Raw genomic sequence first — 25,774 nt, 5'->3', positions numbered from 1 at the left:
ATAGTATCCAGTAACGTCTTATCCAGTAACATCGTATAGTATCCAGTAACGTCGTATAGTATCCAGTAACATCGTATAGTATCCAGTAACATCGTATAGTATCCAGTAACGTCTTATCCAGTAACATCGTATAGTATCCAGTAACGTCTTATCCAGTAACATCGTATAGTATCCAGTAACGTCTTATCCAGTAACATCGTATAGTATCCAGTAACATCTTATCCAGTTACATCGTATAGTATCCAGTAACGTCTTATCCAGTAACGTCGTATAGTATCCAGTAACATCGTATAGTATCCAGTAACATCTTATCCAGTAACATCGTATAGTATCCAGTAACGTCTTATCCAGTAACGTCTTATCCAGTAACATCGTATAGTATCCAGTAACATCTTATCCAGTAACGTCGTATAGTATCCAGTAACGTCTTATCCAGTAACGTCGTATAGTATCCAGTAACGTCTTATCCAGTAACGTCGTATAGTATCCAGTAACATCGTATAGTATCCAGTAACATCGTATAGTATCCGGTAACGTCGTAGAGTATCCAGTAACATATAGATACTTTTGTACCAGTTTCCTCCAGCATCTTCACAATATCCTTTGCTGCTGTTCTGGGATTGATTTGCAATTTTTTTCCACAAAAGTACGTTCATCTCTAGGAGACTGAACGCGTCTCCTTCCTGAGCAATATGACAGCTGAGTGGTCCCACGGTGTTTATACTTGCGTACTATTGGTTGTACAGATGAAGGTGGTACCTTCAGGTGTTTGCAAATTGCTCCCAAGGGTGAACCAGATTTGTGGAGGTCTACAATTGTTTTCTGAAGTCTTGGCTGATTTCTTTTGATTTTCCCATTATGTCAAGCAAAGAGGCACTGAGTTTGAAGGTAGGCCTTGAAATACATCCACAGGTACACCTCTAATTGACTCAAATTAAATCAACTAGTCTATCAGAAGCTTCTAAAGCCATGCCATCATTTTCTGGAATTTTCCAAGCTGTTTAAAGGCACAGTCAACTTAGTGTATGTAAACTTCTGACCCACTGGAATTGTGATTACAGTGAATTATAAGTCAAATAATCTGTCAGTAAACAATTGTTGGAAAAATTACTTGTGTCATGCACAAAGTAGATGTCCTAACCGACTTGCCAAAACTATAGTTTGTTAACAAGAAATTTGTGGAGTGGTTGAAAAATGACTCCAACCTAAGTGTATGTAAACTTCTGACTTCAACTGTATTAGGTGGGGACGTAAACTGGTGATGCCAAGTCCTGCTTGGTGCTGTCTTTATAGCTTCAGGGAGGGTTCTGGTATAATGGGACATGGTCATATGTCTGTCTGTGTCTCTCTTCCTCCATTTCCTCTTCCTCCTCCCTACAGCCTGATCTACTCTGTCACCAGAGCTGCATTCCTCCACCAAACAAGATAATGTCTGTGATGGGGAATCATCTCATTAGCTAAACTGGTGTCTGACGGTTGGGATAAACAAGACAGGATTACTGTGGCATCCAGGTCCTTAAATGGCAATCTATTCCCTACGTAGGACACTACTTTACTTTCTACCAGTCCTATGGGTCCTGCTCAGAAGTAGGGCACTACTTTCTATCAGTCTTATGGGTCCTGATCAGAAGTAGGGCACTACTTTCTATCAGTTCTATGGGTCCTGATCAGAAGTAGGGCACTATAGAGAATCAGGTGCCATTTGGAACGCAGCCTCTGTGTCGCGTGTACGGTCCCTCTGGTGGGTTTACGGTCCCTCTGGTGGGTTTACGGTCCGTCTGGTGGGTTTACGGTCCGTCTGGTGGGTTTACGGTCCCTCTGGTGGGTTTACGGTCCGTCTGGTGGGTTTACGGTCCGTCTGGTGGGTTTACGGTCCGTCTGGTGGGTTTACGGTCCCTCTGGTGGGTTTACGGTCCATCTGGTGGGTTTACGGTCCGTCTGGTGGGTTTACGGTCCGTCTGGTGGGTTTACGGTCCCTCTGGTGGGTTTACGGTCCCTCTGGTGGGTTTACGGTCCCTCTGGTGGGTTTACGGTCCGTCTGGTGGGTTTACGGTCCGTCTGGTGGGTTTACGGTCCCTCTGGTGGGTTTACGGTCCGTCTGGGCTGGTGGGTTTACGGTCCTTCTGGTGGGTTTACGGTCCGTCTGGTGGGTTTACGGTCCGTCTGGTGGGTTTACGGTCCGTCTGGGCTGGTGGGTTTACGGTCCTTCTGGCCTGGTGGGTTTACGGTCCTTCTGGGCTGGTGGGTTTACGGTCCTTCTGGGCCGGTGGGTTTACGGTCCGTCTGGGCCGGTGGGTTTACGGTCCGTCTGGGCCGGTGGGTTTACGGTCCGTCTGGGCCGGTGGGTTTACGGTCCGTCTGAGCCGGTGGGTTTACGGTCCGTCTGGGCCGGTGGGTTTACGGTCCGTCTGGGCCGGTGGGTTTACGGTCCGTCTGGGCCGGTGGGTTTACTGTCCGTCTGGGCCGGTGGGTTTACTGTCCGTCTGGGCCGGTGGGTTTACGGTCCGTCTGGGCCGGTGGGTTTACGGTCCGTCTGGGCCGGTGGGTTTACGGTCCGTCTGGGCCAGTGGGTTTACGGTCCGTCTGGGCCGGTGGGTTTACGGTCCGTCTGGGCCGGTGGGTTTACGGTCCGTCTGGGCTGGTGGGTTTACGGTCCCTCTGGGCCGGTGGGTTGACGGTCCGTCTGGGCCGGTGGGTTTACGATCTGTCTGGTGGGTTTACGGTCCCTCTGGCCCGGTGGGTTTACGGTCCGTCTGGCCCGGTGGGTTTACGGTCCGTCTCGCCCGGTGGGTTTGCGGTCCGTCTGGCCCAGTGGGTTTACGGTCCCTCTGGTGGGTTTACGGTCCGTCTGGGCCGGTGGGTTTGCGGTCTGTCTGGCCCGGTGGGTTTACGGTCCCTCTGGCCCGGTGGGTTTACGGTCCGTCTGGCCCGGTGGGTTTACGGTCCATTTGTCTTGTCCTCTAAACATATCTGAGATGAGATGGTGGATTTGGGGTAGTAGTACAATTCTCTATCGTAGTAATATCTGCTGCTAGGAGGGAGGAGCCACGGCGCTCTCTGATATCCTGATTTTGTGTTAGTAGTACTAGTCTAGTTATGAACCATTTGGATCAGGAGATACTCCTCTCTTCTCGCGTTCTACTCAAAACCTCTTGGATGAGGTCCGAGCAGAGCGACAGCGTGTTCCAGTTCCCTTCACACATCCATTGAAGAGGAGTGGGACAACATTCCACATGGCCACAATCAGCAGCCTGATCAACTCTATGTGAAGGAGATGTGTTGAGCTGCATGAGGGAAATGGTCACACCAGATACTGACTGGTTTTCTGATCCATGCCCCTACTTTGTTTTTAAGTATCTGTGACCAACAGATGTATATCTGTATTCCCAGTCATGTGAAATCCATAGATTAGGGCCGAATGAATTTATGTAAATTAACTGATATCCTTATATGAACTGTAACTGTAACTTTATTTTATATTGTGATTTGGCGCATGTGATAAGTAACATTTGATTTGACAGCGGACGCGAGGAATCAATTAGTTATTTTACAATTTAGACTCCAGCAGGGGTCAGTGTAGTGATTTTAGTCAGACAGTACAATGGTGGCTCTAAAAAAAACACTTCCAATTTTCTTGCCTGGTAGAGAGGCAGCTGATCCAGGGTACACTGGTGGTAGAGAGGCAGCTGATCCAGGGTACTGGTGGTAGAGAGGCAGCGGATCCAGGGTACTGGTGGTAGAGAGGGAGGGGCTGATCCAGGGTACACTGGTGGTAGAGAGGCAGCTGATCCAGGGTACTGGTGGTAGAGAGGCAGCGGATCCAGGGTACTGGTGGTAGAGAGGCAGCGGATCCAGGGTACTGGTGGTAGAGAGGGAGGGGCTGATCCAGGGTACACTGGTGGTAGAGAGGCAGCTGATCCAGGGTACTGGTGGTAGAGAGGCAGCGGATCCAGGGTACTGGTGGTAGAGAGGGAGGGGCTGATCCAGGGTACTGGTGGTAGAGAGGCAGCTGATCCAGGGTAATGGTGGTAGAGAGGCAGCTGATCCAGGGTACTGGTAGTAGAGAGGGGGCTGATCCAGGGTACTGGTGGTAGAGAGGGATGCTGATCCAGGGTACTGGTGGTAGAGAGGGGGCTGATCCAGGGTACTGGTGGTAGAGAGGGGGCTGATCCAGGGTACTGGTGGTAGAGAGGTGGCTGATCCAGGGTACTGGTGGTAGAGAGGGGGCTGATCCAGGGTACTGGTGGTAGAGAGGGGGCTGATCCAGGGTACACTGGTGGTAGAGAGGCAGCTGATCCAGGGTACTGGTGGTAGAGAGGCAGCTGATCCAGGGTACTGGTGGTAGAGAGGGAGGGGCTGATCCAGGGTACTGGTGGTAGAGAGGGAGGGGCTGATCCAGGGTACTGGTGGTAGAGAGGGAGGGGCTGATCCAGGGTACTGGTGGTAGAGAGAGAGGGGCTGATTCAGGGTACTAGTGGTAGAGAGGCAGCTGATCCAGGGTACTGGTGGTAGAGAGGTACCCTGGATCAGCTGCCTCTCTACCACCAGTACCCTGGATACTGGCAGCTTGGCCAAGTGTCCTCTATAGAAGACCTAGACGACCAGGTGAGGGGTTCCTTATTGAGACCTAGACGACCAGGTGAGGAGTTCCTTACTGAGACCTAGACGACCAGGTGAGGAGAGTTCCTTACTGAGACCTAGACGACCAGGTGAGGAGAGTTCCTTACTGAGACCTAGACGACCAGGTGAGGAGAGTTCCTTACTGAGACCTAGACGACCAGGTGAGGAGAGTTCCTTACTGAGACCTAGACGACCAGGTGAGGAGAGTTCCTTACTGAGACCTAGACGACCAGGTGAGGAGAGTTCCTTACTGAGACCTAGACGACCAGGTGAGGAGAGTTCCTTACTGAGACCTAGACGACCAGGTGAGGAGAGTTCCTTACTGAGACCTAGACGACCAGGTGAGGAGAGTTCCTTACTGAGACCTAGACGACCAGGTGAGGAGAGTTCCTTACTGAGACCTAGACGACCAGGTGAGGAGAGTTCCTTACTGAGACCTAGACGACCAGGTGAGGAGAGTTCCTTACTGAGACCTAGACGACCAGGTGAGGAGAGTTCCTTACTGAGACCTAGACGACCAGGTGAGGAGAGTTCCTTACTGAGACCTAGACGACCAGGTGAGGAGAGTTCCTTACTGAGACCTAGACGACCAGGTGAGGAGAGTTCCTTACTGAGACCTAGACGACCAGGTGAGAGGAGTTCCTTACTGAGACCTAGACGACCAGGTGAGGGGAGTTCCTTACTGAGACCTAGACGACCAGGTGAGGGGAGATCCTTACTGAGACAACCAGGTGAGGGGAGTTCTTTACTGAGACCTAGACGACCAGGTGAGGGGAGTTCCTTACTGAGCCCTAGATGACCAGGTGAGGGGAGTTCCTTACTGAGACCTAGACGACCAGGTAAGGGGAGATCCTTACTGAGACAACCTGGTGAGGGGAGTTCCTTACTGAGACCTAGACGACCAGGTGAGGGGAGTTCCTTACTGAGACCTAGACGACCAGGTGAGGGGAGATCCTTACTGAGACAACCTGGTGAGGGTAGTTCCTTACTGAGACCTAGACGACCAGGTGAGGGGAGTTCCTTACTGAGACCTAGACAACCAGGTGAGGGGAGTTCCTTGCTGAGACCTAGACGACCAAGTGAGGGGAGTTCCTTACTAAGACACAGACAACCAGGTGAGCGGAGTTATTTATTAATTAGTGACCTTAATTCATCAGTCAAGTACAAGGGAGGAGTGAAAACCCTCTACCCTCCGTGGAATGAGCTTAACGCGTGTATCAGACTGTCTTACACAGTGGTGTAAGACCTAGACTACCAGGTGTGTTAGTTGTATGTACACTGTGGCCATCTTGTGGCTGTGTCCTCATTCTGCACATCATTGTCTTGTGGCTGCTGCTTCAATGATACCATTCACCACCAGCCATTTACCCAGCCCCTTATTCACCTCAATCTCTCTCTGTCTCCCTCTCTCTCCAACCCTCCTTTCTCACCCTCCCCCCCTTCCGTCCGTCCGTCCCTCCCTCTCTCTTTCTCTGACCCTTCCTCTCTCCCTACCTCCCTCTCTCTCTCATCCTCCGTCCGTCCCTCCCTCTCTCTCTCTCTGACCCTTCCTCTCTCCCTACCTCCCTCTCTCTCATCCTCCGTCCGTCCCTCTCTCTCTCTCTCGCCCTCCCTCTATCCCCCTGTCCTCTCACCATCAGACCATCACCCTGGCACTGCACCCATTCTCCAGCTTGCTGCCGCCACCTTCCCAAACCCTGGTGCCCCCGTCCATGAAACCAGAAGTAAGTCCACGTGTGGTCCATTCCAGTCTTACCATGGGGTCCACCTGTTCACCTGCTACATACCTGTTCACCTGCTACATACCTGCTCACCTGCTACATACCTGTTCACCTGCTACTAACCACCTCACTCATTCATTCCCATGTTGATCTGTCATCTAGTCACGCTGTAGACCTACTTCCACAGTGACTGGGTAGCTTGTCCAGCTACATGCCTGAGTCAACTGGGTAGCTAGTCCAGCTACATGACTGAGTCAACTGGGTAGCTAGTCCAGCTACATGACTGAGTCAACTGGGTAGCTAGTCCAGCTACATGACTGAGCCAACTGGGTAGCTAGTCCAGCTACATGACTGAGTGGACTGGGTAGCTAGTCCAGCTACATGACTGAGTGGACTGGGTATCTTGTCCAGCTACATGACTGAGTCAACTGGGTAGCTAGTCCAGCTACATGACTGAGTGGACTGGGTAGCTAGTCCAGCTACATGACTGAGTGGACTGGGTAGCTAGTCCAGCTACATGACTGAGTGGACTGGGTAGCTAGTCCAGCTACATGACTGAGTGGACTGGGGAGCTAGTTCATCCCACATGACTGTGTGAACTGGGTAGCTAGTCCATCCCACATGACTAGATGAACTGGGTAGCTAGTCCATCCCACATGACTAAGCGAACTGGGTAGCTAGTCCATCCCACATGACTAAATGAACTGGGTAGCTAGTCCAGCTACATGACTAAATGAACTAGGTAGCTAGTCCAGCCCACATGACTAAATTAACTGGGTAGCTAGTCCATCCCACATGACTAAATGAACTGGGTAGCTAGTCAAGCCCACATTACTAAATTAACTGGGTAGCTAGTCCAGCTACATGACTGAGTGAACTGGGTAGCTAGTCTAGCTACATGACTGAGTGAACTGGGTAGCTAGTCAAGCCCACATGACTAAATGAACTGGGTAGCTAGTCCAGCTACATGACTGAGTGAACTGGGTAGCTAGTCAAGCCCACATGACTAAATTAACTGGGTAGCTAGTCCAGCTACATGACTGAGTGAACTGGGTAGCTAGTCCATCCCACATGACCAATGCTGTTATTTGCTGCATACAGTCAATTCACTAACAGTGCTTAGCTTTTCTACCTTTCGGTACGTGTGTTTGATTGAATCAATCTTGCTGTGCAGTTTCTCTCTCTCTCACAGACAGACCGGTGTTCCAAGGTTTTGTGCAGTTTAGTATTCTCCGTTTTCCCACTAGGGGGCAGCAACTCTTTGTATAATACTAAATGCCTACTGTCTGCTCACACCAACACCTATATCTCAGAATACATGACAGAAAATATGCTACTTATGGTTTTCTCTATTCTCTATTTACGTTATAATAATACGTTTAATTTGTATAGCGCTTTTCATTAGTCATCTCAAAAATCTACTGAAAAAAAATATATATATAAAAAAAATTGTACCAGTCAAGTTTAGACACACCTACTCATTCAAGGGTTCTTCTTTATTTTTACTATGTTCTACATTGTAGAATAGTAGTGAAGACATCAAAACTATGAAATAAAACACATGGAATCATGTAGTAACCAAAAAAAGTGTTAAACATATCCAAATATATTTTAGATTCTTCAAAGTAGCCACCCTTTGCCTTGATGCCAGCTTTGCACTCTCTTGGCATTCTCTCAACCAACGTCACCTGGAATGCTTTTCCAACAGTCTTGAAGGAGTTCCCACATATGCTGAGCACTTGTTGACTACTTTTCCTTCCCGCTGCGGTCCAACTCATCCCAAACCATCTCAATTAAGTTGAGGTCGTGTGATTGTTGAGGCCAGGTCATCTGATGCAGCACTCCAACACTCTCCTGCTTGGTCAAAGAGCCGTTACAGAGCCTGGAGGTGTGTTGGGTCATTGTCATAGCCTGGAGGTGTGTTGGGTCGTTGTCATAGCCTGGAGGTGTGTTGGGTCGTTGTCATAGCCTGGAGGTGTGTTGGGTCGTTGTCTATAGCCTGGAGGTGTGTTGGGTCGTTGTCTATAGCCTGGAGGTGTGTTGGGTCGTTGTCATAGCCTGGAGGTGTGTTGGGTCGTTGTCAGAGCCTGGAGGTGTGTTGGGTCGTTGTCATAGCCTGGAGGTGTGTTGGGTCATTGTCATAGCCTGGAGGTGTGTTGGGTCATTGTCAGAGCCTGGAGGTGTGTTGGGTCATTGTCAGAGCCTGGAGGTGTGTTGGGTCATTGTCATAGCCTGGAGGTGTGTTGGGTCATTTTCAGAGCCTGGAGGTGTGTTGGGTCATTGTCATAGCCTGGAGGTGTGTTGGGTCGTTGTCAGAGCCTGGAGGTGTGTTGGGTCATTGTCATAGCCTGGAGGTGTGTTGGGTCATTGTCAGAGCCTGGAGGTGTGTTGGGTCGTTGTCATAGCCTGGAGGTGTGTTGGGTCATTGTCATAGCCTGGAGGTGTGTTGGGTCATTGTCATAGCCTGGAGGTGTGTTGTGTCATTGTCAGAGCCTGGAGGTGTGTTGGGTCATTGTCAGAGCCTGGAGGTGTGTTGGGTCATTGTCATAGCCTGGAGGTGTGTTGGGTCGTTGTCAGAGCCTGGAGGTGTGTTGGGTCGTTGTCTATAGCCTGGAGGTGTGTTGGGTCATTGTCAGAGCCTGGAGGTGTGTTGGGTCGTTGTCAGAGCCTGGAGGTGTGTTGGGTCGTTGTCTATAGCCTGGAGGTGTGTTGGGTCGTTGTCATAGCCTGGAGGTGTGTTGGGTCGTTGTCATAGCCTGGAGGTGTGTTGGGTCGTTGTCATAGCCTGGAGGTGTGTTGGGTCGTTGTCTATAGCCTGGAGGTGTGTTGGGTCGTTGTCTATAGCCTGGAGGTGTGTTGGGTCGTTGTCTATAGCCTGGAGGTGTGTTGGGTCATTGTCATAGCCTGGAGGTGTGTTGGGTCGTTGTCATAGCCTGGAGGTGTGTTGGGTCGTTGTCCTGTAGGAAAACAAATGATTGTCCCACTAAGCGCGACACAGATGTGAAGGTGTATCGCTGCAGTGGTAGCCATGCTGGTAGCCATGCTGGTAGCCATGAACTAATGGGGATCCATAATAAATCCCAGGAAGAGTAGCTGCTGCCTTGGCAACAGGAACTAATGGGGATCCATAATAAACCCCAGGAAGAGTAGCTGCTGCCTTGGCAGGAACTAATGGGGATCCATAATAAACCCCAGGAAGAGTAGCTGCTGCCAAGGCAGCAATCACAATCCATAATAAATATAAGTCCATTCAAGGCTTTAAATACAAGCATGAGGATTTTGATGTGGATCCTGTAGTTGACCAGTAGCCAGTGGCGTTGGGCCAGGATTAGCTCGATGTGGTCTGACTTCTTGGTCCTGGTCAGGACCCTGGCAGTGTTGTTGTGGATTAGTTGAAGCCTCTGTATATAATTAAGGCACATACCAAGCCTGACCTGGTGTCCCAGGTCTAAATCAGTCCCTGATTAGAGGGGAAACACCCACCTGGTGTCCCAGGTCTAAATCAGTCCCTGATTAGAGGGGAATCACCCACCTGGTATCCCAGGTCTAAATCAGTCCCTGATTAGAGGGGAATCACCCACCTGGTGTCCCAGGTCTAAATCAGTCCCTGATTAGAGGGGAATCACCCACCTGGTGTCCCAGGTCTAAATCAGTCCCTGATTAGAGGGGAATCACCCACCTGGTGTCCCAGGTCTAAATCAGTCCCTGATTAGAGGGGAATCACCCACCTGGTGTCCCAGGTCTAAATCAGTCCCTGATTAGAGGGGAATCACCCACCTGGTGTCTCAGGTCTAAATCAGTCCCTGATTAGAGGGGAATCACCCACCTGGTGTCCCAGGTCTAAATCAGTCCCTGATTAGAGGGGAATCACCCACCTGGTGTCCCAGGTCTAAATCAGTCCCTGATTAGAGGGGAATCACCCACCTGGTGTCCCAGGTCTAAATCAGTCCCTGATTAGAGGGAAATCACCCACCTGGTGTCCCAGGTCTAAATCAGTCCCTGATTAGAGGGGAATCACCCACCTGGTGTCCCAGGTCTAAATCAGTCCCTGATTAGAGGGGAATCACCCACCTGGTGTCCCAGGTCTAAATCAGTCCCTGATTAGAGGGGAATCACCCACCTGGTGTCCCAGGTCTAAATCAGTCCCTGATTAGAGGGGAATCACCCACCTGGTGTCCCAGGTCTAAATCAGTCCCTGATTAGAGGGGAATCACCCACCTGGTGTCCCAGGTCTAAATCAGTCCCTGATTAGAGGGGAATCACCCACCTGGTGTCCCAGGTCTAAATCAGTCCCTGATTAGAGGGGAATCACCCACCTGGTGTCCCAGGTCTAAATCAGTCCCTGATTAGAGGGGAATCACCCACCTGGTGTCCCAGGTCTAAATCAGTCCCTGATTAGAGGGGAATCACCCACCTGGTGTCCCAGGTCTAAATCAGTCCCTGATTAGAGGGGAATCACCCACCTGGTGTCCCAGGTCTAAATCAGTCCCTGATTAGAGGGGAATCACCCACCTGGTGTCCCAGGTCTAAATCAGTCCCTGATTAGAGGGGAATCACCCACCTGGTGTCCCAGGTCTAAATCAGTCCCTGATTAGAGGGGAATCACCCACCTGGTGTCCCAGGTCTAAATCAGTCCCTGATTAGAGGGGAATCACCCACCTGGTGTCCCAGGTCTAAATCAGTCCCTGATTAGAGGGAAATCACCCACCTGGTGTCCCAGGTCTAAATCAGTCCCTGATTAGAGGGGAATCACCCACCTGGTGTCCCAGGTCTAAATCAGTCCCTGATTAGAGGGGAATCACCCACCTGGTGTCCCAGGTCTAAATCAGTCCGTGATTAGAGGGGAATCACCCACCTGGTGTCCCAGGTCTAAATCAGTCCCTGATTAGAGGGGAATCACCCACCTGGTGTCCCAGGTCTAAATCAGTCCCTGATTAGAGGGGAATCACCCACCTGGTGTCCCAGGTCTAAATCAGTCCCTGATTAGAGGGGAATCACCCACCTGGTGTCCCAGGTCTAAATCAGTCCCTGATTAGAGGGGAATCACCCACCTGGTGTCCCAGGTCTAAATCAGTCCCTGATTAGAGGGGAATCACCCACCTGGTGTCCCAGGTCTAAATCAGTCCCTGATTAGAGGGAAATCACCCACCTGGTGTCCCAGGTCTAAATCAGTCCCTGATTAGAGGGGAATCACCCACCTGGTGTCCCAGGTCTAAATCAGTCCCTGATTAGAGGGGAATCACCCACCTGGTGTCCCAGGTCTAAATCAGTCCGTGATTAGAGGGGAATCACCCACCTGGTGTCCCAGGTCTAAATCAGTCCCTGATTAGAGGGGAATCACCCACCTGGTGTCCCAGGTCTAAATCAGTCCCTGATTAGAGGGGAATCACCCACCTGGTGTCCCAGGTCTAAATCAGTCCCTGATTAGAGGGGAATCACCCACCTGGTGTCCCAGGTCTAAATCAGTCCCTGATTAGAGGGGAATCACCCACCTGGTGTCCCAGGTCTAAATCAGTCCCTGATTAGAGGGGAATCACCCACCTGGTGTCCCAGGTCTAAATCAGTCCCTGATTAGAGGGAAATCACCCACCTGGTGTCCCAGGTCTAAATCAGTCCCTGATTAGAGGGGAATCACCCACCTGGTGTCCCAGGTCTAAATCAGTCCCTGATTAGAGGGGAATCACCCACCTGGTGTCCCAGGTCTAAATCAGTCCGTGATTAGAGGGGAATCACCCACCTGGTGTCCCAGGTCTAAATCAGTCCCTGATTAGAGGGGAATCACCCACCTGGTGTCCCAGGTCTAAATCAGTCCCTGATTAGAGGGGAATCACCCACCTGGTGTCCCAGGTCTAAATCAGTCCCTGATTAGAGGGGAATCACCCACCTGGTGTCCCAGGTCTAAATCAGTCCCTGATTAGAGGGGAATCACCCACCTGGTGTCCCAGGTCTAAATCAGTCCCTGATTAGAGGGGAATCACCCACCTGGTGTCCCAGGTCTAAATCAGTCCCTGATTAGAGGGGAATCACCCATCTGGTGTCCTAGTTCTAATACAGTCCCTGATTAGAGGGGAACAATGAAAAAACAGTGGAACTGGCTTCCAGAGTTGAGTTGGAACGTCCTATAAAGAGCTCGTCAACTTGTAGTCCTAAAACCAGGAAATGAGTTACCTCTGGTTCGTTCAGCCATCCCTACGGGGGAAAAGATCTGAAAATAACATCTGAGGTTAACACAGACTTAGGAGGTCTTATAGGTCGTGTTCTATGAGATGACATCAGTCAGTTAACATGACCTTGATGAACTGTCGAGCCTTTTATGTTTTGTTTCTAAACTCAGCAACAACAAAAAAACGTCCCTTTTTCAGGACCCTGTCTTTCAAAGATAAATCGTAAAAATCCAAATAACTTCACAGATCTTCATTGTAAAGGGTTTAAACACTGTTTCCCATGCTTGTTCAATGAACCATAAACAATTAATGAACATGCACCTGTGGAACGGTCGTTTAGACACTAACAGCTTACAGACGATAGGCAATTTAATTTTAATTTTAATTAAGTCAGTTAAGAACAAATTCTTATTTTCAATGACTGCCTAGAAACAGTGGGTTAACTGCCTTGTTCAGGGGCAGAACGACAGATTTGTACCTTGTCAGGTCGGGGATTCGAACTTGCAACCTTTCGGTTGCTAGTCCAACGCTCTGACACTAAAGAGGCCTTTCTACTGACTCTGAAAAACACCAAAAGAAAGATGCTCAGGGTCCCTGCTCATCTGCGTGAATGTGCTGTAGGCATGCTGCAAGGAGGCATGAGAACTGCAGATGTGGCAAGGGAAATAAATTGCAATGTCCGTACTGTGAGACACCTAAGACAGCGCTACAGGGAGACAGGACGGACAGCTGATCATCCTCGCAGTGGAAGACCACGAGTAACAACACCTGCACAGGATCGGTACATCCAAACATCACACATGCATGCGGGTCAGATACAGGATGGCAACAACAACTGCCCGAGTTACACCAGGAACGCACAATCCCTCCATCAGTCCTCAGACTGTCCTCAATAGGCTGAGAGAGGCTGGGCTCAGGGCCTGTAGGCCTGTTGTAGGCAGGTCCTCACCAGACATCACCGGCAACAACGTCGCCTATGGGCGCAAACCCACCGTCGCTGGACCAGACAGGACTGGCAAAAAGTGCTCTTCACTGACGAGTCGTGGTTTTGTCTCACCAGGGGTGATGGTCGGATTTGCGTTTATTGTCGAAGGAATGAGCGTTACACTGTACTCTGGAGCAGGATCGATTTAGAGGTGGAGGGTTCATCATGGTCTGGGGCGGTGTGTCACAGCGTCATCGGACTGAGCTTGTTGTCATTGCAGGCAATCTCAATGCTGTGCATTACAGGGAAGACATCCTCCTCCCTCATGTGGTACCCTTCCTGCAGGCTCATCCTGACATGACCCTCCAGCATGACAATGCCACCAGCCATACTGCTCGTTCTGTGCATGATTTCCTGCAAGACAGACAGTGTTCTGCAATGGCCAGCAAAGAGCCCGGATCACAAACCCATTGAGCACATCTGGGACCTGTTGGATCAGACGGTGAGGGCTAGGGCCACTCCCCCAGAAATGTCCGGGAACTTGCAGGTGCCTTGATGGAAGAGTGGTGTAACATCTCTCACCAAGAACGGGCAAATCTGGTCCAGTCCATGAGGAGGAGATGCACTGCAGTATTTAATGCAGCTGGTGGCCACACCAAACACTGACTGTTAATTTTTTGATTTTGAAGCTTTTGTGTTTTTAAATTACATAAATGCTTCAAAATTGACAAAAAAAAGTCATGTTTAGCTCACATTTAATGTAAATGAAGGTGTCTAATAGATGGCTGAAGACATTAATAAATGCATTTCTAGAGCTTCCAAAATATGTTTTACAACGTTGGGGGAGGCGGCACGGGTGGCTTCAACACAGCGACCCCTTTCAGTCATCTAATATATATATATATATATATATATATATATATATATATATATATATATATATATATATATATATATATATATATATATACACTCTGCTCAAAAAAATAAAGGGAACACTAAAATGACACATCCTAGATCTGAATGAATGAAATATTCTTATTAAATACTTTTTTCTTTACATAGTTGAATGTGCTGACAACAAAATCACACAAAAAATATCAATGGAAATCAAATTTATCAACCCATGGAGGTCTGGATTTGGAGTCACACTCAAAATTAAAGTGGAAAACCACACTACAGGCTGATCCAACTTTGATGTAATGTCCTTAAAACAAGTCAAAATGAGGCTCAGTAGTGTGTGTGGCCTCCACGTGCCTGTATGACCTCCCTACAACGCCTGGGCATGCTCCTGATGAGGTGGTGGATGGTCTCCTGAGGGATCTCCTCCCAGACCTGGACTAAAGCATCCGCCAACTCTTGGACAGTCTGTGATGCAACGTGGTGTTGGTGGATGGAGCGAGACATGATGTCCCAGATGTGCTCAATTGGATTCAGGTCTGGGGAACGGGCGGGCCAGTCCATAGCATCAATGCCTTCCTCTTGCAGGAACTGCTGACACACTCCAGCCACATGAGGTCTAGCATTGTCTTGCATTAGGAGGAACCCAGGGCCAACCGCACCAGCATATGGTCTCACAAAGGGTCTGAGGATCACATCTCGGTACCTAATGGCAGTCAGGCTACCTCTTGCGAGCACATGGAGGGCTGTGCGGCCCCCCTAAGAAATGCCACCCCACACAATGACTGACCCACCGCCAAACCGGTCATGCTGGAGGATGTTGCAGGCAGCAGAACGTTCTCCACAGCGTCTCCAGACTGCCACGTCTGGCACATGTGCTCAGTGTGAACCTGCTTTCATCTGTGAAGAGCACAGGGCACTAGTGGTGAATTTGCCAATCTTGGTGTTCTCTGGCAAATGCCAATCGTCCTGCACGGTGTTGGGCTGTAAGCACAACACCCACCTGTGGACATCGGGCCCTCATACCACCCTCATGGAGTCTGTTTCTGACCATTTGAGTAGACACATGCACATTTGTGGCCTGCTGGAGGTCATTTTGCAGGGCTCTGGCAGTGCTCCTCCTGCTCCTCCTTGCACAAAGGCGGAGGTAGCGGTCCTGCTGCTGGGTTGTTGCCCTCCTACGGCCTCCTCCATGTCTCCTGATGTACTGGCCTGTCTCCTGGTAGCGCCTCCATGCTCTGGACACTACGCTGACAGACACAGCAAACCTTCTTGCCACAGCTCGCATTGATGAGCTGCACTACCTGAGCCACTTGTGTGGGTTGTAGACTCCGTCTCATGCTACCACTAGAGTGAAAGCACCGCCAGCATTCAAAAGTGACCAAAACATCAGCCAGGAAGCATAGGAACTGAGAAGTGGTCTGTGGTCCCCACCTGGAGAACCACTCCTTTATTGGGGGTGTCTTGCTAATTGCCTATAATTTCCACCTGTTGTCTATTCCATTTGCACAACAGCATGTGAAATGTATTGTCAATCAGTGTTGCTTCCTAAGTGGCCAGTTTGATTTCACAGAAGTGTGATTGACCTGGAGTTACATTGTGTTGTTTAAGTGTTCCCTTTATTTGAATAGGATGGATGTTCTCTAGCATGCAGGACATTTTCATCCTCATGGATCCCTGGGGCTTAGCTTAGTTCAGCTTGTCCTGGACTGGTGTAATTAAATTCCAGCTGAGTGAAGTTTTTTTTGCTAGTGGTTCTTAAAACATGCGGTCTGGGATATTTCCATGCATTTTTGGTCATTTAGATGAATGATAGTCTAATTGGTTTCTGCGTTCCCATTTGTTTCTGCTGTTGTTCACTAACACAAATTGATTGTAGCTTTAACGCCAGTCTGATTGCTCAACTCACCTTCTGTTTTTCCGTGATGTCCAATTGGTAGTTACAGTCTTGTCCCATTGCTGCGACTCCTGACTCAGGAGAGGCGAAGGTCGAGAGCAGTGTGTCCTCCTAAACACGACCCTGCAAAGCCGCACTGCTTCTTGACACACTGCATGCTTAACCCGCATCAATGTGTCGGAGGAAACGCCGTTCAATTGGCGACTGTGGTCAGCGTGCATGCGCCCAGCCTGCCACAAGGAGTCTCTAGAGCGCAACGGGACAAGGACACCCCAGCCGGCCGAATTCCTCCCATAGTCCAATTGTGCGCCACCTCATGGGTCTCCCGGTCACGGCCGGCTGCTGGCCACGCCCCCACTCCCCTTCTGTTTTAATCTGTCTTTGGTTTGAGTCTCGCTTCGCTTCGCCAATGGTTAACCAGTCTGTACCAATGGTTAACCAGTCTGTACCAATGGTTAACCAGTCTGTACCAATGGTTAACCAGTCTGTCTTCTCTGTTCCAGTCTTTATCAATGGTTAATCAGCCTGTCTTCTCTGTTCCAGTCTTTATCAATGGTTAACCAGCCTGTCTTCTCTGTTCCAGTCTTTATCAATGGTTAACCAGCCTGTCTTCTCTGTTCCAGTCTTGATCAATGTTTAACCAGCCTGTCTTCTCTCTTCCAGTCTTTATCAATGGTTAACCAGTCTGTCTTCTCTGTTCCATTCTTTATCAATTGTTAACCAGTCTGTCTTCTCTGTTCCAGTCTTTATCAATGGTTAACCAGTCTGTCTTCTCTGTTCCATTCTTTATCAATGGTTAACCAGCCTGTCTTCTGTTCCAGTCTTTATCAATGGTTAACCAGTCTGTACCAATGGTTAACCAGTCTGTCTTCACTGTTCCAGTCTTTATCAATGGTTGACCAGTCTGTCTTCTCTGTTCCAGTCTTTATCAATGGTTACCCAGTCTGTCTTCTCTGTTCCAGTCTTTATCAATGGTTAACCAGCCTGTCTTCTCTGTTCCAGTCTTTATCAATGGTTAACCAGTCTGTCTTCTCTGTTCCAGTCTTTATCAATGGTTAACCAGTCTGTCTTCACTGTTCCAGTCTTTATCAAGGGTTAACCAGTCTTTATCAATGGTTAACCAGTCTGTTTTCACTGTTCCAGTCTTTATCAATGGTTAACCAGTCTTTATCAATGGTTAACCAGTCTGTATTCACTGTTCCAGTCTTTATCAAGGGTTAACCAGTCTGTCTTCACTGTTCCAGTCTTTATCAATGGTTAACCAGTCTTTATCAATGGTTAACCAGTCTTTATCAATGGTTAACCAGTCTTTATCAATGGTTAACCAGTCTTTATCAATGGTTAACCAGTCTTTATCAATGGTTAACTAGTCTTTATCAATGGTTAACCAGTCTTTATCAATGGTTAGTACTAATTATCAATGGTTAGTACAAATACTAATTGAGTGTATGAAAAGTTCTGACCCACTGGGAATGTGATGAAAGAAATAAAAGCTGAAATAAATCATTCTCTCTACTATTAAAGTGGTGATCCCAACTGACCTAAAACTGTTTTTTTTTTACTAGGATTACATGTCAGGAATTGTGAAAAACTGTTAAGTGTATTTGGCGAAGGTGTATGTAACCTTCTGACTTTATATATATGTATGTATTTCTCTCTCCTAGGCTACCCGTCACTACGTATTGAGAAGAACGACCTGAGAAGTGTTAGCCTGCTGGAAGCCAAAGCCAAGGTCAAAGACATCTCCATCTCCAGACTGAGAGTCACTCTACGGGACGTCCTGCACGAAGGTAACACACACACACACACACATCCTGCACGAAGGTAATGCTATACACACACACACGTCCTGCACAAAGGTAATGCTATACACACACCACACACACGTTCTGCACGAAGGTAACGCTATCCACACACACACGTCCTGCACAAAGGTAATGCTGTACACACACACATGTTCGGCACAAAGGTAACACTATACACACACCACACACACACACAGTAACCTTCCGGTTACTAGTCCAATGCTCTAACCACTTGGCTATGCTGCCGCCCCTATGCTTGTAATCGTTGAGGACTGCATAGTTTATCAGGATAAAAAAATAGATGGAATGGAGTTGAGCGCAGGCAAAATCATTGAGGGAAAACCTGGTTCAGTCTGTTTTCCACAAGACTCTGGAAGAAGAATTCACCTTTCAGCAGGACAATAACCTAAAACACATGGCCAACTATACACTGGAGTTGTTTACCAAGGAGACAGTGAATGTTCCTGAGGCCAAGTTACTGTTCAGCTATGGCAAGACCAGAAAAAGTTTGTCTAGCAATGATCAACAGCCAATTTGGCAGAGCTTAAAGAATTTAGAGAAGAATAATGGGCAAATGTTATCCAATCCAGGTGTGGAAAGCTCTTAGACAAAGTATTGACTCAAGGGGTACTTATGTAAATGAGATTTTTCTGTATTTCATTTTCAATATATTTGCTTAAATGTCTAAAATGTTAGCACTTTGTTGTGTGTAGACGGGTGAGGAGAAAAAAATATATTTTGAATTTCTGCTGGAATAAGTCTACTTTATGAACCACACACACACACACACACACACACACACACACACACACACACACACGTTGAGCTAAATGGTACAACTTGTCCATTTAGATCCGTTGTTCTCTACAGGGGAATAAATGCTCTGACCCAAACCATTATTTCTGGTGTAATGGGCTGAACATGTTGTGAAACTAGAGACGGCAGAACACACTGTCCAACCACCAGCTCCCGTTTCCTACTAACACCAGCCAAGGTGTTGTACGTCCCAAATGACACCCTATTCTCTGTATAGTGCACTACTTTAGACCAGAGCCCTATTCTCTATATAGTGCACTACTTTAGACCAGAGCCCTATTCCCTATATAGTGCACTACTTTAGACCAGAGCCCCTATTCCCTATGTAGTGCACTACTTTAGACCAGAGCCCTATTCCCTATGTAGTGCACTACTTTAGACCAGGGCCCTATTCCCTATATAGTGCACTACTTTAGACCAGAGCCCTATTCCCTATATAGTGCACTACTTTAGACCAGAGCCCTATTCCCTATGTAGTGCACTACTTTAGACCAGAGCCCTATTCCCTATATAGTGCACTACTTTAGACCAGAGCCCTATTCCCTATGTAGTGCACTACTTTAGACCAGAGCCCGATTCCCTATATAGTGCACTACTTTAGACCAGAGCCCCTATTCCCTATATAGTGCACTACTTTAGACCAGAGCCCGATTCCCTATATAGTGCACTACTTTAGACCAGAGCCCCTATTCCCTATGTAGTGCACTACTTTAGACCAGAGCCCTATTCCCTATGTAGTGCACTACTTTAGACCAGAGCCCCTATTCCCTATGTAGTGCACTACTTTAGACCAGAGCCCCTATTCTCTCCATAGTGCACTACTTTAGACCAGAGCCCGATTCCCTATATAGTGCACTACTTTAGACCAGAGCCCTATACCCTATGTAGTGCACTACTTTAGACCAGAGCCCTATTCCCTATGTAGTGCACTACTTTAGACCAGAGCCCCTATTCCCTATGTAGTGCACTACTTTAGACCAGAGCCCTATTCCCTATGTAGTGCACTACTTTAGACCAGAGCCCGATTCCCTATATAGTGCACTACTTTAGACCAGAGCCCCTATTCCCTATATAGTGCACTACTTTAGACCAGAGCCCCTATTCCCTATATAGTGCACTACTTTAGACCAGAGCCCCTATTCCCTATATAGTGCACTACTTTAGACCAGAGCCCCTATTCCCTATATAGTGCACTACTTTAGACCAGAGCCCTATTCCCTATGTAGTGCACTACTTTAGACCAGAGCCCGATTCCCTATATAGTGCACTACTTTAGACCAGAGCCCCTATTCCCTATATAGTGCACTACTTTAGACCAGAGCCCGATTCCCTATATAGTGCACTACTTTAGACCAGAGCCCCTATTCCCTATATAGTGCACTACTTTAGACCAGAGCCCGATTCCCTATATAGTGCACTACTTTAGACCAGAGCCCCTATTCCCTATGTAGTGCACTACTTTAGACCAGAGCCCTATTCCCTATCTAGTGCACTACTTTAGACCAGAGCCCCTATTCCCTATGTAGTGCACTACTTTAGACCAGAGCCCTTATTCTCTCCATAGTGCACTACTTTAGACCAGAGCCCGATTCCCTATATAGTGCACTACTTTAGACCAGAGCCCTATTCCCTATGTAGTGCACTACTTTAGACCAGAGCCCTATTCCCTATGTAGTGCACTACTTTAGACCAGAGCCCCTATTCCCTATATAGTGCACTACTTTAGACCAGAGCCCCTATTCCCTATATAGTGCACTACTTTAGACCAGAGCCCCTATTCCCTATATAGTGCACTACTTTAGACCAGAGCCCTATTCCCTATATAGTGCACTACTTTAGGTCAGAGTCCTATTCTCTATATAGTGCACTACTTTAGACCAGAGCCCTATTCCCTATATAGTGCACTACTTTAGACCAGAGCCCTATTCCCTACAGTGCACTACATTAGACCAGAGCCCTATTCCCTGTATAGTGCACTACATTAGACCAGAGCCCTATGTTACTGCACTATGTAGGGTGCCAGTTAGGAAGGGCATATAATCAAATGTTATAAGTCACTCCGAAAACAATACATACCGTACAGTGAAATGCTTCCTCAACCAACAACTTAACAGCTTTAAGAAGTTATGAAGAAAAACGTGTTAAGTATTTTAACACCCTCTATATAGTGGCAAGGTGTTACGATACAGAGTCAATGTGGAGGCTATATACAGGGTGTTACGGTACAGAGTCAATGTGGAGGCTATATACAGGGTATTACGGTACAGAGTCAATGTGGAGGCTATATACAGGGTGTTACGGTACAGAGTCAATGTGGAGGCTACATACAGGGGGTACCAGTACAGAGTCAATGTGGAGGTTATATACAGGGGGTACCGGTAAGGAGTCAATGTGGAGGCTATATACAGGGTATTACGGTAGAGAGTCATAGTTGAGACTATATACAGGGTGTTACGGTACAGAGTCAATGTGCGGGGGCACCGGTTAGTCGAGGTAATTGAGGTAAAATGTACATGTAGGTACAGTTATTAAAGTGACTATGTATAGATAAAGACAGAGAGTAGCAGCAGCGTAAAAGAGGAGTCTGATTCATGCCTGATGAATCCATGTTATTGTTTTACCTTGTTGTGAAACAACTGAAAGTTGAACACACATTGTTGAAAACAATCTTCCATTTCCCAATAAACACCATTCATTACAAGGTCTGTGTATGTGATGTCCTGGCGAAGACCTTTTTTGGTCTGAACTTTGTCACACAAACATTGTTTTATAGTGCAGAGACGCTGACGACACCTTCACTGTGTTACTCACTTCTAGGCAAGCAGTGGTCTCTCAATCCTGATGACATCACAGAGAAGAGAATACTGTGTATCTGTTGCGTATCCACAGAGAAGAGAATACTGTGTATCTGTTGTGTATCCACAGAGAAGAGAATACTGTGTATCCACAGAGAAGAGAATACTGTGTTTCTCTTGTGTATCCACAGAGAGGAGAATATTGTACCCACAGAGAAGAGAATACTGTGTATCTGTTGTGTATCCACAGAGAAGAGAATACTGTGTATCCACAGAGAAGAGAATACTGTGTTTCTGTTATGTATCCACAGAGAAGAGAATACTGTGTATCTGTTGTGTATCCACAGAGAAGAGAATACTGTATCCACAGAGAAGAGAATACTGTGTATCTGTTGTGTATCCACAGAGAAGAGAATACTGTGTATCTGTTGTGTATCCACAGAGAAGAGAATACTGTGTATCTGTTGTGTATCCACAGAGAAGAGAATACTGTGTTTCTCTTGTGTATCCACAGAGAAGAGAAGACTGTGTATCTGTTGTGTATCCACAGAGAAGAGAATACTGTGTTTCTGTTGTGTATCCACAGAGAAGAGAATACTGTGTATCTGTTGTGTATCCACAGAGAAGAGAACACTGTGTATCCACAGAGAAGAGAATAATGCGTATCCACAGAGAAGAGAATACTGTGTATCTGTTGTGTATCCACAGAGAAGAGAATACTGTGTTTCTGTTGTGTATCCACAGAGAAGAGAATACTGTGTATCTGTTGTGTATCCACAGAGAAGAGAACACTGTGTATCCACAGAGAAGAGAATAATGCGTATCCACAGAGAAGAGAATACTGTGTATCTGTTGTGTATCCACAGAGAAGAGAACACTGTGTATCCACAGAGAAGAGAATAATGCGTATCCACAGAGAAGAGAATACTGTGTATCCTGTGTATCACTCTGACAGAGCTCCATAATTCCTCTGTGGTGATGGGAGAACCTTCCAGAAGGACAACCATCTCTGCAGCACTCAACCGACCAGGCCTTTATGGTAGAATGGCCAGACGGAAGCCACTCCTCAGTAAAAGGCACATAAAGGACTCGGACCATGAGAAACAAGATTCTCTGGTCTGATGAAACCAAATGAAAATAGCCCAGAAATGTTTCATACGAACAAATGCTTATTTCTCTCAAATTGAGCACACGTTTGTTTCCATCCCTCTTGGTGAGCATTTTGTCTTTGCCACGATCATCCATCCACATGACAGTTGTGACATATCAATAAGCTGATTTAAACTGCATGATCATTAAACAGGTGCACCTTGTGCTGGGGACAATATATGGCTCCTCTAAAATGGACTGTTTTGTCACACAACACAGTACAGCCTATGTCTCAACTTTGAGGGTGTGTCCTGATTGCAGGAATGTCCACCAGAGCTGTTGCCAAATAATTGAATCGTGGACGTACTCTACTACTTATTCTCATTTGAGAGAATTTGACAGTACTTCCAACCGGTCTCACAACCGCAGACCACGTGTAACCACGCCAGTCCAGGACCTCCACATTGGGCTTCTTTTGACCTGTGGGTGAAAAACTCATTCTAATTGGCTGGGCCTGGCTCCCCAGTGAGTGGGACTATGCCCTCCCATGGCTGCACCCCTGCCCAGTCATGTGAAATCCATAGATTAGAGCTTAATACATTAATTTAAATTGACAGATTTCCTTATGTACTGTAACTCTGTAAAATCTTTGAAATTGTTGCATGTTGCCTTTTTAATATTTTTATTCCGTATATTTCAGCACCGTTTCGCGCTGCTTCGAGATAACCGTGCTGCTTCGAGATAACCGTGCTGCTTCGAGATAACCGTGCTGCTTCGAGATAACCGTGCTGCTTCGAGATAACCGTGCTGCTTCGAGATAACCGTGCTGCTTCGAGATAACCGTGCTGCTTCGAGATAACCGTGCTGCTTCGAGATAACCGTGCTGCTTCGAGATAACCGTGCTGCTTCGAGATAACCGTGCTGCTTTGAGATAACCGTGCTGCTTTGAGATAACCGTGCTGCTTTGAGATAACCGTGCTGCTTCGAGATAACCGTGCTGCTTTGAGATAACCGTGCTGCTTTGAGATAACCGTGCTGCTTCGAGATAACCGTGCTGCTTCGAGATAACCGAGGTAACCGTGCTGCTTCGAGATAACCGAGATAACCGTGCTGCTTTGAGATAACCGTGCTGCTTTGAGATAACCGTGCTGCTTCGAGATAACCGTGCTGCTTCGAGATAACCGAGGTAACCGTGCTGCTTCGAGATAACCGAGATAACCGTGCTGCTTCGAGATAACCGTGCTGCTTTGAGATAACCGTGCTGCTTCGAGATAACCGTGCTGCTACGAGATAACCGTGCTGCTACGAGATAACCGTGCTGCTACGAGATAACCGTGCTGCTACGAGATAACCGTGCTGCTTCGAGATAACCGTGCTGCTTCGAGATAACCGTGCTGCTACGAGATAACCGTGCTGCTTCGAGATAACCGTGCTGCTTCGAGATAACCGTGCTGCTTCGAGATAGCCGCGCTGCTTCGAGATAGCCGCGCTGCTACGAGATAGCCGCGCTGCTTCGAGATAACCGTGCTGCTTTGAGATAACCGTGCTGCTTCGAGATAACCGTGGGAACTCGGCTTGATAAATCAATCTATGCCAGATTATTATTATTATTTTTCTCTCCACTAAATCTCCCATTTGGATATTGATTAGGCTACACATCAGGCTGTATAAATGTCAGCTACATTGAGTTGAGTGCTGCTCGTGATCATCTTGTCTAGTTGGGTCATTCATTATCACTGACCAGAACATTTTGTCATCAATACAAGTTGATTATTTTTGCTAAGTACCCTACTCCTGACAAAAAAAACACATGTAACTCGTCTTAATCAATCAATGTGATTTTTGTTTCCCTGAGTCTCCGTCTGTATATTTGGTTAATTCTCTGCCTGGACAAATAAGAGGTGGTATAGCTCATCTATTCGTTTGCTCATCTATCACCGATCAGAAACATTTAGTGTGCTGTAATGTAGCCTAAATCAAGTCTAGGCCTATAATTTTTTTCTCGATCGTGTAAAGGCAACACCTAAAGTCTGTGGAGTGCAAAGCCATGGGGGACACCAGTTGTGAGAACAGGAGAGGGCCTAGTACAGGGCCCTGGGGACACCAGTACTGAGACATTAAAGAGGACCTAGTACCAAGCCCTGGGGGACACCAGTAGTGAGAACAGGAGATGGCCAATTACAGGGCCCTGGGGGACACCAGTAGTGAGAACAGGAGAGGGCCTATTACAGGGCCCTGGGGGACACCAGTAGTGAGAAGAGGAGAGGGCCTATTACAGGGCCCTGGGGGACACCAGTAGTGCGAACAGGAGAGGGCCTATTACAGGGCCCTGGGGGACACCAGTTGTGAGACATTTATATTGGCATCTACCTCTAATAAAAGATGTGCTGTTCTTTCACAGGAACATTTGGCCGCATTTTCCATGGTGTTCTGTTGGACGAGAAGGACCCGGCCAAGGAGAAGCAGTGCTTTGTGAAGACTGTAAAAGGTACGCAGTCATTCATTCCCTCATCACTGTCTGTAACCCATTCTTTCCCCTGTCTATGTCTGTCTTACCTCTATACTAGCTGATGGTTTGAATTTCCCACCAAACACCAATCGCCTTATCTCATTCTTTCCTCAGCATGTGAGTGGTCTGCATTGTATCTCCTGGTGATGCTGAGAAAACAGCTCTTAGTTGGGCTATTCTCTCATACCTATTAAATTAGACCACAAGGTTAACCCAAGGCTATGAGTCAGGGTTAGATGGGGGTAAGGCAAGCTCTCACCTCTTTGACCACTTGACTCCTCTCAAACTCAACAAAGGGCAGGTGGTTGCGTGATTCAAGGTGCCAGAAAATGTTATCAATGCACAAGTGTATGTTTTGAGGTGCGCCACTGCCCCGTACAGTGAGCACGCGGCAGGTTGAAGAACAGGTTGAGGTAAGCAGTTAAAACCACAGTCCACACAGTCTCTCTTTCCCACAGACGTTCTCAGGTTCACGTGTCCCTCCCAGCTGACCTTTGCCCTCTAGCTCCTCTAGCAATTCCATGTTTATCTAG

At 47.7% G+C, this 25,774-nt stretch overlaps 1 protein-coding gene across 2 annotated transcripts in view; it reads left to right on the top strand.

Annotated features, from left to right (window-relative positions):
* The window catches only part of LOC110524778 (receptor like tyrosine kinase), a 118,348-nt gene that overhangs the window by 75,505 nt on the left and 17,069 nt on the right, over window positions 1–25,774 (top strand). The window contains exons 8-10 of one of the 2 annotated variants that reach the window (XM_036982740.2): window positions 6,261–6,344; window positions 17,892–18,017; window positions 25,134–25,220. In XM_036982740.2, the coding sequence (XP_036838635.2) occupies window positions 6,261–6,344; window positions 17,892–18,017; window positions 25,134–25,220 (297 nt within the window). The remainder of the gene's footprint in view (window positions 1–6,260; window positions 6,345–17,891; window positions 18,018–25,133; window positions 25,221–25,774) is intronic. The other variant, XM_036982788.2, reaches the window with a different exon arrangement.

The sequence above is a fragment of the Oncorhynchus mykiss genome, chromosome 1 (genome assembly GCF_057628025.1).
Source record: "Oncorhynchus mykiss isolate SJ-2025 chromosome 1, ASM5762802v1, whole genome shotgun sequence".
Taxonomy (NCBI): domain Eukaryota; kingdom Metazoa; phylum Chordata; class Actinopteri; order Salmoniformes; family Salmonidae; genus Oncorhynchus; species Oncorhynchus mykiss.
The sequence above is the reverse complement of the archived record's forward strand: the minus strand, read 5'-3'. Positions and strand labels throughout refer to the sequence as shown.